The sequence below is a fragment of the Engystomops pustulosus genome, chromosome 1, assembly GCF_040894005.1.
Source record: "Engystomops pustulosus chromosome 1, aEngPut4.maternal, whole genome shotgun sequence".
Lineage (NCBI taxonomy): Eukaryota > Metazoa > Chordata > Amphibia > Anura > Leptodactylidae > Engystomops > Engystomops pustulosus.
Genome location: NC_092411.1, coordinates 3,459,935 through 3,472,590, shown reverse-complemented (window position 1 = coordinate 3,472,590; position 12,656 = coordinate 3,459,935). Strand labels below are relative to the sequence as shown.

Sequence of the window (12,656 nt, the reverse complement as noted above, 5' to 3'; positions counted from 1 at the left end):
ATAGGAGATAGCAGCACATGGCCATACAGTCTGGAATGGTGCAACACATCGGTCGTGTGAATGTAGCCTTCCACCGATTTGGCCAAAAGTGTTCTACGTGCTATTTCTCAACATGAAAATGCCAGATCATGTGTAGTTCGTGCTACTATGACCAGACTTTGTGGCCTAAATATTCTACAATGCCCGATGCGGTCTCCGGACTGGTCTACTTTCGAGCACATTTGGAACATGATTTGTCTGTAATCACAAATGAATCCACCAGTAGAGGTTCTTGGTCATTGACAACAGGGTCGGCTCCAGATTTCAATAGGCCCCTGGGCGACAGAACCTCAGTAGGTCCCTTTGCAGTAAACTAAAAATTCAGAAACTAAAACAATCTTCTGTTCCCTAGTTTATCATATTAAACAACCCTTTCATGGTTTTTTTATATAAGCCCCCTACCCTATGGATTAACTATATACAGAGCCCCCTTATTATACAGCCTTATGTCGGCCCCCCAGCAGCTCGGGGCACTTGCCCAGGTATGCCCTGTGCCGGCCCTGATTGACACACCCAAAACATTCCTCAGAGAACCTGGAATAACCTCAATGATGGCTCGCCAAGGCCTGTAGGGACACAAATTTCTGACAAGGGTGTTCATCCTTGATACCAAATAAATCAAGATGCTTTGAATATTTTGTTTCCATATTTTTCATTATTTGCATATTAGCATTTCCATAATTCCACAACTCATCCTTCTTGATGTTGCAAGGTTAATGTTGCAGATTGTACATTCTAGCATTCATCCATCATCAATCAATCATCTTCATGCTTCTAACTACGACTTCCATCACCCTCCTTAGTACATGTATGTAGCAGGTTTACACATAGGTTTGTGATGTGTGTGATGATAAGCATTAGGATTATTCTAGAAGAACATGAAGATGATATCTGATTTTAGCCGATATGGGATGGTGTTACCTTCCGGGGTGTATCTGGGGTTGAGGACAGCAGGAAGCACGAAGCGTACGGCTCCGTCTGCCTCGATTGGAAGCTCCCGCACATATTTTAAGGTGACTTCGGCCTCCTGACCTGGGGGCAGGTTCCCAACATTACAGCTGAAAACATCAGCAGAGCTCTCATCTTCCTCCAGGAGGAAGGCCTGCTGGCCCTGGCTGATGGCCTCATCATAGGTTTCACGAGCCTAAGGAAAGAGAAGAGAAAACACATAAAAACCTCCCTTGCTGGGTGTAATTTATGGCTTTAAAGCGGAAATTACCCAGCAGTCCCTGCTTATTCAGTGTCTGCACAAAATAGCTTTTTTTAATAGGCACTGGCTGTTATCTTAGGATGTATAGTCTCCTCATCCACGACTCGAAGATCAGCCGTGATGTTAAGGGCAATTCCCTACTTTCTTAGTAGAAGACCTTCCCTTGGACTTGTTCTTCTATAAAGGTCCTGTCATCGTGCTGCTGACTGGCTTTCGTCTTAAACTAGGACCTTTTTTAGATCTGTGAGCCAGGGATGCACACTGACACAGCAGCAGATGCCACAAGATATCTGGTAAAGTAGATCCCAAGACCCATTTTTCTTTGTCATTAGCCTGAAGACTGGATTGTGTCTTGAACTAGTGTCCTTATATATTTATGAGGCCGTTGTCCGCTCCGAAACAGCAGAACCGCAGGAGCTCAATCCAGTCTCAACTGCTAATCATTGTTACGGACTTGATTATACGTTAAAAAAAAGAAAACATACACCACAACAAACAAAAACATCACCTGTTTCTTCTCCTGGAGATCGGCTACAATGGTTTTCCCCTCTATGGTGGCCTCGAAGCTGTAGACCGCAGAGTCTTCATCCATGGGGAACACAAAGATGGCCTCCACCGCCTTCTCCTCCTCATTCTTGTACTTGAGGGTTGCGGACACATCAGACACAAAACCTTTCACCTGGACATCGACCGAGATCCCCTTAAGAGGAACTGGATGAGCCAATGAAAATGGAGAAACATGAGAGTTTTAAAGGGGTTTTCCCATCTGGGCATTCACATTTAATGAAATTCATTTGCCGTATGTAAAGATTTCTTCAATTGGATGTTATTAAAAAAAAAATCTTCCTGTGTGAATATTATGGGGCTCATTTATGGGGCTCCACGGCCGCACTTTCGTCGGGTTTCCCAATTTTTTTCGAATTCCGGCGGGATTTTGCTGCCCGCGATCGGATTTCGGTGCAATCACGTCGGCTTTCACGCGACAGAAACCGAGGGTGTGGTGAAAACCCGATGGATTCGGAAAAACTGTGGAATTTAAAAAACAAATTGTGTCGCAAAATCAATCACTCACATGCACCAAGAATAGGTTGGTGAACTCCAGCGGACCTCGGCGGACTTCAGCGCAGCAACGACACCTGGTGGACATCGGGCTCACAACCTAAGTGAATCGCCGGAAGACCCGAATCTTCGTCTGAGAATGCGCCGCTGAATCGCTACAGGACCGGGTAAGTAAATGTGCCCCAATTTCTGGTAAATGTGGCCTTGCTGTGCCTTAGAAACGAAACCCCCTCACATTTTGGCAGCAGTGGCCAGACATGTGCTATAGAGTCCAGTCTGAGCACCAGGATTCAGCAATCATTACTACAGGACGGTTGTGGGACCTGCAGGGTCTCCTTGGACATTTAATATTCAGAAACTTTTCCTTATTCAGAAAGTTTCTTTGTGCAATCCCTCCAGCAGAGGTGGTCGTATCCAAGGACACAGTCTCGTTTCTCAGGGACCATACTACTACATTTAAGATAAATTTTCTTCACACAGGAACGTTTTTTTAATAACATCTAATTGAGGAAATGTTTATATATGGCAGATTAATGAAACAGAATGTGAATGCCCAGACAAGAGGAGAAGACCCCTTTAAGGCTGAAGCTCCTGAAACACAAACGGTTCTACAAAAGGACAAATGGACTTCTTTCTAATTTCCCCTTAGAAACATGATGTATTTTATTACACACAGATTTCTCACCTGGCACTTTGGACCCAACGATAATGAGACCACAACATGGAGGACATGGAGAAGGCGACGCCATCTTTGCTCTTCTGTAAAATAAAAATGATCGGGGCTTTATCATCTCTGACCACCAGGGCATTTACAGATGAAGGTTTTGTTGTTGTACTCAGTGGTGTAACCTGAAGCTAACGGGCCCCAGTGCAAAGTCTGTGCCAGGCCCCCCCCCCCCCCCCGACTATAATGTATGGCTTATAGTACTGGTCTCCTCATATGGGTCCCCTTAGCCTCTTGGATCGGTTGTAACCGGAACTTCACAAGTTGTACTCCTGGTTGTACTCAATGATTTGAGGTGTGTGCTGAGTAGCCAAATATAAAAACAAGGCCCCAAAGGTCTGACATTATGCATCAGAGAGGAGGGGTCCGGAACACTGGGATGTCGGAGCCCCAGGTGCACTCTATGCGCTGTAATTGGGCAGCGTACAGTAGGGATCTTAACCATAAAAAAGTTCTGATCTTTCTGTAACGAGTGGTCCTTTCTTTCCAAAAAAATGTCAGAAATTTGAGAATACTATTGAGGGGGGCATAAAGAGGAGCACAACTGGCGTACAAGAGGAGGTACTTAACAGGAGACCCTATTGAGGGGACCATTAAGTGGAGGCAGTGTCCATTAAGAGGAGGTCCTTTAGAAGGGTTTGGGATCATTAAAAGGGGGAGGCAACTATTCTCCTCTTCAATTTTTGGCCAGTTCGGTGTTGACTATGCTTCGGGCAGCCCTGGGAGGCTTTGACGCAATGGCTCTAATGTTTCTTCAAACCACCAACCAAACACAAGAACTGTGGCCCCGTTCCCCCTAATTGATGGAGCGCCAGGTTGAGGTGGCTTTGCTTGGCTTCTCACCACACTCTAGTAGACATTGGATGGAGGTTGTCGGAACAGTTTTGCCGTTGCGTCCTCTGCTCTCTATCACGTTACACTCCTGCTGTCGGAGAAGTAAGTTCTAGTCTATGGGGGATCTACAGGAGAAATCTTGAAGGTGCGGATCTTGAATGTTGGGCAGATGATGTGAGCACCAGGGCAGATGAGGACAGGGTGGTCACATACATGGAGGGAGGAGGTTGTGCCGCGCCTTATGTCACATAACGAGGGTTATATAAGGGCACGGTTTATGTTGACTCAAGGTGAAGAGCGAATTCTAGAAATGTTTCGTTAGTGAAGGAGACAATGGTCTTCGGTTGTTAGAGTGAAGGAGGAGATCCCTGGTGACTCACCATCACTTACTATACACAGGTAGGTACATTAAACAGCCAGGACATGCCAGAGGTCCAGCACAATCATTTGGCCATTAATATGTGGATTTTTATCTTTCCAATTATTTGCATCAGGATTACAGTATACATGAGTCAAAGTATCTGGAAGGTTATGGGATCACCCCCCCCCCCCTCTCCCTCCGCAGGGCAGATTTACCAAAAGTGGCTTAACCCCTTAGTGACACAGCATTTTTTAGTTCATTTTTTAACTCCCATCTCTAAAAATCAAGAACTTTTTCATTTGTCTGTGTACAGAGCTGTGTGAGGCTTATTTTCTGTGCAACAATTTTTACTTCTCAGTGACTTATTATTATTATAATTCCATGTCATGTACCGGGAAGCTGGAAAAACATTGCAAACGTGGTGAAAAATGCATTTGAGTCACATTTTCGTTTCCAGTTTATACAATTTTCACTGTGATACATTTTACTTTATTCTTTGGGTCGGTGCCATTGCGGTGATACTACATGTATAGAGCTTATATTTTATATATTTTTACAGCTTCTACTTTATTCTTTGGGCCGGTACCTAATTTATATAGGTTTTATTATGGCTTAATAGATTTTTTTTTTTTTTTAAATGTAAACTTCTGTACAAAAAAGTTGTTTTCATTTCCTGTAACTTTTTTGTGGGAACAAGCAAGTGGGACAGGCACTACCAATGTAAACAATTATGGTGTAGTCCACGTATCCTAGAAATGCGCTAAACAACCAAAAAAGACAAGGGAGGATACGTACTTTTTTGTGGGAACGTAACTTTTTCATTGCATTTTGGGAACTGTGTGACCTTTATATCACTTTTTATAAAAAAAATTGTATGTGTTGAAAAATAGTGAAAAAGTGTCAACCTTTGGGACACGGCAATACCCAACATGTTTAGGATTTCGTTTATTTTTTATCAGTTCTTGGGAAAGGGGATCAGAACTTTTTTTTATGACTTTTTAGACCCCTTAGGGTACTTTAACCCTAGGGGCTCTGATCATTCCCACCATATACTACTATATTGCAGTACTTGGAGATTTTGCTATGGATCTATAACAGTTTGTGCCTGTGCACACTATATAGATAATGCCCAATGAGACTCCGGGTTACCATGGTAACTAATAATCCCTCCCCCCCAACGTCCAAGATGGCCACGCCCATGTGCAAGCACTGATTGCGGACGTCAGCGAGAGCTAGAGAACGTGCAACGTTTATCTTTAGTTTCTTTCTTAATTTAACAAATGAGACACCGATAAACAAGTTTTTATCTGCAAAAATCAAAAAACTGCAGCAAAACTGAATGCAGTTATTTCTGATGCAGTTTTAACTGCAATGTGTGAATGCGGCCTCATATGGACAGTGAATGCCAGTGCAGATGATTTCGGATACTCCCATAGCAGTGAATAGAGTGAGGGGATGTACGCCCAGCCCGACACTCCATCAATTAGTGAGTCGCATTGGGGGGGGGGGGGGTCACAGCAGATATGGAAAGGAGATAACAAATTTGGCTTTTCCAATTTGGGGAGTGAACAATAGAAACTGTAAAGAAAATAGTCCTGTTCACACATAAATAAAAAAAAATCTACTTCAAGCCATTTACAAATGAGATAAGAAGAGTCATATTTTGAGGCGCGTCACTTGATGAGATTCAGATCAGATAGAATCCTGATATTAAGGATAAAAAAATGAATCTTTCAAATTGCCTCAGGATTTTGGTGCCACGAGCTACAAAACCAGAGATATCGGAAACGCAAGACATCGTTGGAAATGTAATCTACAGAAAAAAATCCAATTCCGACCTTTTGTTCAACTTGTATCTCTTGTTCTGTAACTTAAAGAACCACAAGCCCGATGTGATAGATGATATTCTTATCATTACACATATTATAAAGCCCAATATCTGTACAATTGCTGATACAAGGGCTACTCCTCCCTCCAGCCACTAACGGTGACTCATTTCTGGAAAAAAGTAACTCTTCTCTAGGGTAAATGGGTGAGAATACACATGAAATAGGGACATTTCATCCCTGTCCTGAGTTGTTGGGGGGTTAATGGGGTAAATCCTGCTGACAGGTTCCCTGTAAGGGGAGACCCCATCATGTGAATATAGCAGGATGTGGATTTGGACATTGCTGATATTCTCAGCATTTCGCTTACACATTGTATCCTCTGCGGGTGTCATACATGATCTCATGGCCGTGTACTCGCGGTGCAGTCATATTTGCCCAATGTCACATGATACATCAGCTCATTCCCTGCCCCAGGAGACGTCACATGGGGAAGCGCTCAATATCTACATGTAATATGGGGCTGTATGTGCCATAGCCTGGGAATGAAGAGGTTAAAGGAGTCTACCGGCCCCAAGACACAAAAAAGCCTCAGAATTGTGTATGTGACATTTTAAAACCAATTCTTAAATCAAAAAGTAAACTTCAAACATAGCAGGACACAAACAGTAATGACAGTGCCCCCTGTGCACAAGCAGCAGTGCCATGGCCCCGCCTCTAGAGGACACGCAGCAATACAATGGTCACGCCCCCAGTGCACTAGCAGCATTGGCTCTGCCCCCTGTGCACAAGCAGCAGTGCCATGGCCCCGCCTCTAGAGGACACGCAGCAATACAATGGTCACGCCCCCAGTGCACTAGCAGCATTGGCTCTGCCCCCTGTGCACAAGCAGCAGTGCCATGGCCCCGCCTCTAGTGGACACGCAGCAATACAATGGTCACGCCCCCAGTGCACTAGCAGCATTGGCTCTGCCCCCTGTGCACAAGCAGCAGTGCCATGGCCCCGCCTCTAGTGGACACGCAGCAATACAATGGCCACGCCCCCAGTGCACTAGCAGCATTGGCTCTGTCCCCCAGTGCACAAGCAGCAATGTCATGCCCCCCCCCCCAGTGCACAAGCAGCATTTGCCCCACCCAGCAGCTGGTGCATCTTATTTCCTGAGGGTGTGTTCACATGAGGCGTCACGTTTTTTGAAGGTGCATTCGCACGACGAGGTTACGTTGCGTTTTAGTAGATGCAGTGGAAACGCAGTGTAACCTCGGCATGTAATCAAGGCTGAAGCCATTGGAATGCGTCAAAAACACAACGCGTCGTGTGAATGCGCCCTCACACATTCAAAAGGCTTCGGCCTTGATCACACCCTGAGGTTACAATGCGTTTCGGCAAATGTAGTGGAAATGGATATTGTGGAATAGTGGAAGTGTGTCATAGCTCCCAACCGTCCCGATTTTGACTGGACTTTCCCGTTTTTCTTGCCTCTGCCCCGCGTCACGGGCAGCAATGAGATTGTCACGGATTTTCCCCCCAGGTCCCGCTTTGTCCCGGCGCTGTGTCCCCATAGTAAATACTTTGAAAGCCAGAACTCACAGTACAGAATGGCTTCTACAGACATCGGGAGGGAATCCTTTTCAGAGAAGTGTCGGCTTAGCAGAGAGAGCAGGGACCACGTCATCAGGTCAGATCAGTATCTGTCCATATATGGTCACTGCATCTCATAGGGTTCCCCAGAGCAGACATCGGGCAGGGAATCCTTTTCAGAGAAGTGTCGGCTTAGCGGAGAGCAGGGACCACGTCATCAGGCTCAGATCTCTATCCATATATGGTCACTGCATCTCCTAGGCTTCCCCAGAGCAGACATCGGGCAGGGAATCCTTTTCAGAGAAGTGTCGGCTTAGCGGAGAGCAGGGACCACGTCATCAGGTCAGATCAGCATCTGTCCATATATGGTCTCCAGGGCTTCCCCAGAGCAGACATCGGGAGGGAATCCTTTTCAGAGAAGTGTCGGCTTAGCAGAGAGAGCAGGGACCACGTCATCAGGTCTGATCACCATCTGTCCATATATGGTCACTGCATCTCCTAGGGTTCCCCAGAGCAGACATCGGGAGGGAATCCTTTTCAGAGAAGTGTCGGCTTAGCGGAGAGCAGGGACCACGTCATCAGCTTCAGATCAGATCTGTCCATATATGGTCTCCAGGGCTTCCCAGACACAAGCTCTTTATTTAATTAAATTACATAAAGTTTTGGACAGGCTGAGATTCGAACCTGGGACCCTCTGCACTGCAGACAGGAGCTTAACTACCGGAGCTATAAGCCCAGTGATACTTGTCAGAGGATTTCTGGTAACTAAGAAGTGTTATCTGCCAGTGTTACACTGTGACACAGACTAATGCACTGATATATAGAGAGGGATCTTCTCAGAGATTATTATTGTAATTATTGGGACTATTATTATTATTATTATAAATTTTATTATTTTTATTATTATGGAGATGATTATTAATAATAGTAAAAAATAATAATAATCATCTCAATAATAATAATAATAGTCTCAATAATTACAATAATCTCTGAGAAGATCCCTCCCTATATACCAAAGCATTAAATCTGTGTCACAGTGTAACAGTAGTCATAGTTCTTAGTTACCAAAATTCTACACCTGGATAATCACTGAGATTATAGCTCAGTTGGTTGGGGCGCTGTGACATTATTATACATGGACACTGCAGGTTCTGGGTTCTAATCCCAATGAGGATAATGTATAATTTTTTTTTAATTGAGATCATTTTTATTATTATAATATGGCTAAAATTTGGGGCGTGGCCAGGGAGTGATTGGGGGTGTGGCTTAGGGGGATTGCACGCTACGTGTGCCGCCATTTTGTCCCTCTTTCCCTTTCACAAATGTTGTGAGGTATGGTGTGTGTTATACTCAGATTATTTCATGTATCCTGAGATCTGATTATTGTAGGCCCGAAGCCTGAGGCGCCAGTACGTACTGGGAGGTCCTGTGGTCCTGTCAGATGCCGGGTGATGGATGGGGCCTAATTACATTGATGTCCTCACATAGGCTGCGGTCACACGTACCGCTAAGCGTCCGTCATAACGCGACGCTAGCGCACAGGGGGAGGTCCTCGGCCCGAACGCACATGCGTTTCCAGGGAAACGCATGCGATTGGTAAGCTGATCGCATGCGTTTCTCTGGAAACGCATGTGCGTTCGGGCCGAGGACCTCCCCCTGTGCGCTTGCGTCGCGTTATGAACGGACGTCTAGCGGTACGTGTGACCGCGGCCATAACAGACACAATTCGGGTGCGGCTGGAGGTAGGTACTGACGTAAGTGACTGAATGTGCCGCACCTCCTGTAATACCTGTATTTCCTCAGAGACTTTGTAGACCCTTAGGCAAAATATTTCTTTATATCGTTTCCACCCTTTATCTTCAGACAGAAATCACTGAAAATACTGACATTAGAGACACTATAGTGTAATAGTGATAATCCATGCGATTATATAGTATAATAGTGATCATCCCAGAGATTATACAGTGTAATAGTGATCATCCCAGAGATTATATAGTGTAATAGTGATCATCCCATAGATTATACAGTGTAATAGTGATATTCCATGAGATTATATAGTGTAATAGTGATCATCCCAGAGATTATACAGTGTAATAGTGATCATCCCAGAGATTATACAGTGTAATAGTGATCATCCCAGAGATTATACAGTGTAATAGTGATCATCCCAGAGATTATACAGTGTAATAGTGATCATCCCAGAGATTATATAGTGTAATAGTGATCATCCCAGAGATTATACAGTGTAATAGTGATCATCCCAGAGATTATACAGTGTAATAGTGATCATCCCAGAGATTATATAGTGTAATAGTGATCATCCCAGAGATTATATAGTGTAATAGTGATCATCCCAGAGATTATACAGTGTAATAGTGATCATCCCAGAGATTATACAGTGTAATAGTGATCATTCCTAAGAAAGAGATTCTTAATGCAAAAAAACAGAACCCAAATATAGGAGCGTATGGACTCCATATCCAGTATATGTGAGCTGTATCAGTGCTCCTTGTGTGTGCTGTACTATTCTGTTTATTATATGTATTATACATATACTGTATATAATCTATATCTATACATATACTGTATATAATCTATATCTATACATATACTGTATATAATCTATATCTATACGTATACTGTATATAATCTATATCGATACATATACTGTATATAATCTATATCTATACATGTACTGTATCTCTGGATATACACTCTGCTGTGTATTACATGTTCTTGCCTTCTTATATATATTCCTCTTTGTACTGACTATATTGTGTACAACATGTGCCACACCTCTGTATATATACTATACTGTATCCCGCATGTACTGTACCTATGTGTATATACTATTCTGTATACAGCATGTACAGTATCTATATACTATACTATATACTACATGTACTGTAACTAAGTATAAATACTATACTGTATCCTGCATGTACAGTATCTATATACTATACTGTATCCTGCATGTACAGTATCTATATACTACACCTTATCCTTCATGTACGGTACCTCTGTATATACTATACTGTACACATACCTCATACAGTCACGATATCTCTGTATATACTATACTGTATACGGTACCTCTGTGTATATACTATACTGTATACGGTACCTCTGTGTATATACTATACTGTACACATACCTCATACAGTCACATTACCTCTGTGTATATACTATACAGTACACACACCTCATACAGTCACGTTACCTCTGTGTATATACTATACTGTATACAGTACCTCTGTATATACTATACTGTACACAGACCTCATACAGTCACGTTACCTCTGTGTATATACTATACTGTATACAGTACCTCTGTATATACTATACTGTACACAGACCTCATACAGTCACGTTACCTCTGTGTATATACTATACTGTATACGGTACCTCTGTGTATATACTATACAGTACACACACCTCATACAGTCACATTACCTCTGTGTATATACTATACAGTACACACACCTCATACAGTCACGTTACCTCTGTGTATATACTATACTGTATACAGTACCTCTGTATATACTATACTGTACACAGACCTCATACAGTCACGTTACCTCTGTGTATATACTATACTGTATACGGTACCTCTGTGTATATACTATACAGTACACATACCTCATACAGTCACGTTACCTCTGTGTATATACTATACTGTATACGGTACCTCTGTGTATATACTATACAGTACACACACCTCATACAGTCACGTTACCTCTGTATATACTATACTGTATCTCTGTATATACTATACTGTACATTGTATCTCTGTATATACTATATAGTACACACCTCATACAGTCACGTTACCTCTGTGTATATACCATACTGTATACAGTACCTCATACAGTCACGTTACCTCTGTGTATATACCATACTGTATACAGTACCTCATACAGTCACGTTACCTCGGGAGTATCAGTGCGGCTCCTGTGTTGTGTGAGAAGCTTTAGTTCTTCTTGTGACTTCCCGTAATGTTATACATAGGAGGCGTCTGCCGTGTCATGGAGGGGAGTGGTGGTGCAGGATCCCAGAGAGGAGGAGGAGGATGAGGAGGATGACCTCATAATCTCAGCAGAATAATGTGATGCTGTGTATCTAATCCTGTGATACAGCACTGCTGAGACGATGTATCCGATTCTATCACTTGTGACCTTATTACATTTTATGCCGCAGAAAGTTGTAATAAAATCTCTCGATACACTGATACACAATCTGTGATGAGGTCTCTTTAAAGTCGGGGGCTCCATCTCCTGGGGGTCCCTTCACTCACTACCTAAAATAACTAATGTATAGATAAAAAATCAGCTAAACTAAGGAATCCGTATCCAATCTAGCATCAGCCTACAGCAGCGATGATAACAAACGGTGTAGGACGTCCAGAAGATCCAGGCAGACATCTTGGCACCGCAACAACAAGCTGGTTGGGGGTGAAGCCAAGAAGGACCACCAAAAAATGACTGCTTATAATTAGAATAATTGGGACCCTGAGTGAGGCGGCTTCTTCCCACGGATGTGTTTCCCATCCACTGCGCCAATTCAGTTGGGGAACTGCCATGACTCCTGGAATCCCTCAAAAATTCCCGATCGAGTCTTCAACAATTGGGTCAGACATCACGAAATTCTCAATGCACAGGTCACCCTCACAATCTGAGCAAACAGGACCTAGAAGTGCAGGGACCCAAACAAATTGCCAGGGGTGAGAAAGCTGGGGGAAAGAAAAGGAACTTCTAGGGTGATGGATCATCTCCTGAAACCGGAGCCCCCAAAGAAAGTCCAACAATAGATGGTCAAACATCAGAGTGGAACTTCCCCAGATGCCGCTGCAGGTCCAGGTTACTGAAGTGACCCTACCTAGCGCAACAATGGGATGAACCCAAAACCACCTGGTCCTCCCAGTTCTTCACCCAGGCCGGTACAGTCATGGCCATAAGTTGTGAGAGTGACACAAATCTCCTCTTGTCACATGATGTGTCCCTCTGGTTTGTCAGATGTTTATCACAT

The 12,656-nt window shown here is 43.5% G+C and overlaps 1 protein-coding gene across 4 annotated transcripts in view; it reads right to left on the bottom strand.

The window, feature by feature from the left end:
- LOC140115005 (von Willebrand factor A domain-containing protein 5A-like) overlaps positions 1-11,692 on the bottom strand; it is a 130,171-nt gene extending 118,479 nt beyond the window's left edge. The window contains exons 1-4 of one of the 4 annotated variants that reach the window (XM_072132759.1): positions 11,561-11,692; positions 2,994-3,067; positions 1,758-1,960; positions 961-1,183 (exon numbers count right to left, since the gene is read on the bottom strand). In XM_072132759.1, coding sequence (XP_071988860.1) covers positions 961-1,183; positions 1,758-1,960; positions 2,994-3,057 — 490 coding nt within the window. In that variant the 5' untranslated portion in view covers positions 3,058-3,067; positions 11,561-11,692. Of the gene's footprint in view, positions 1-960; positions 1,184-1,757; positions 1,961-2,993; positions 3,068-11,542 lie in introns of all 4 variants that reach the window. The other 3 variants (XM_072132758.1, XM_072132757.1, XM_072132754.1) reach the window with 3 other exon arrangements.
- Between the last annotated feature and the right edge of the window lie 964 nt (positions 11,693-12,656).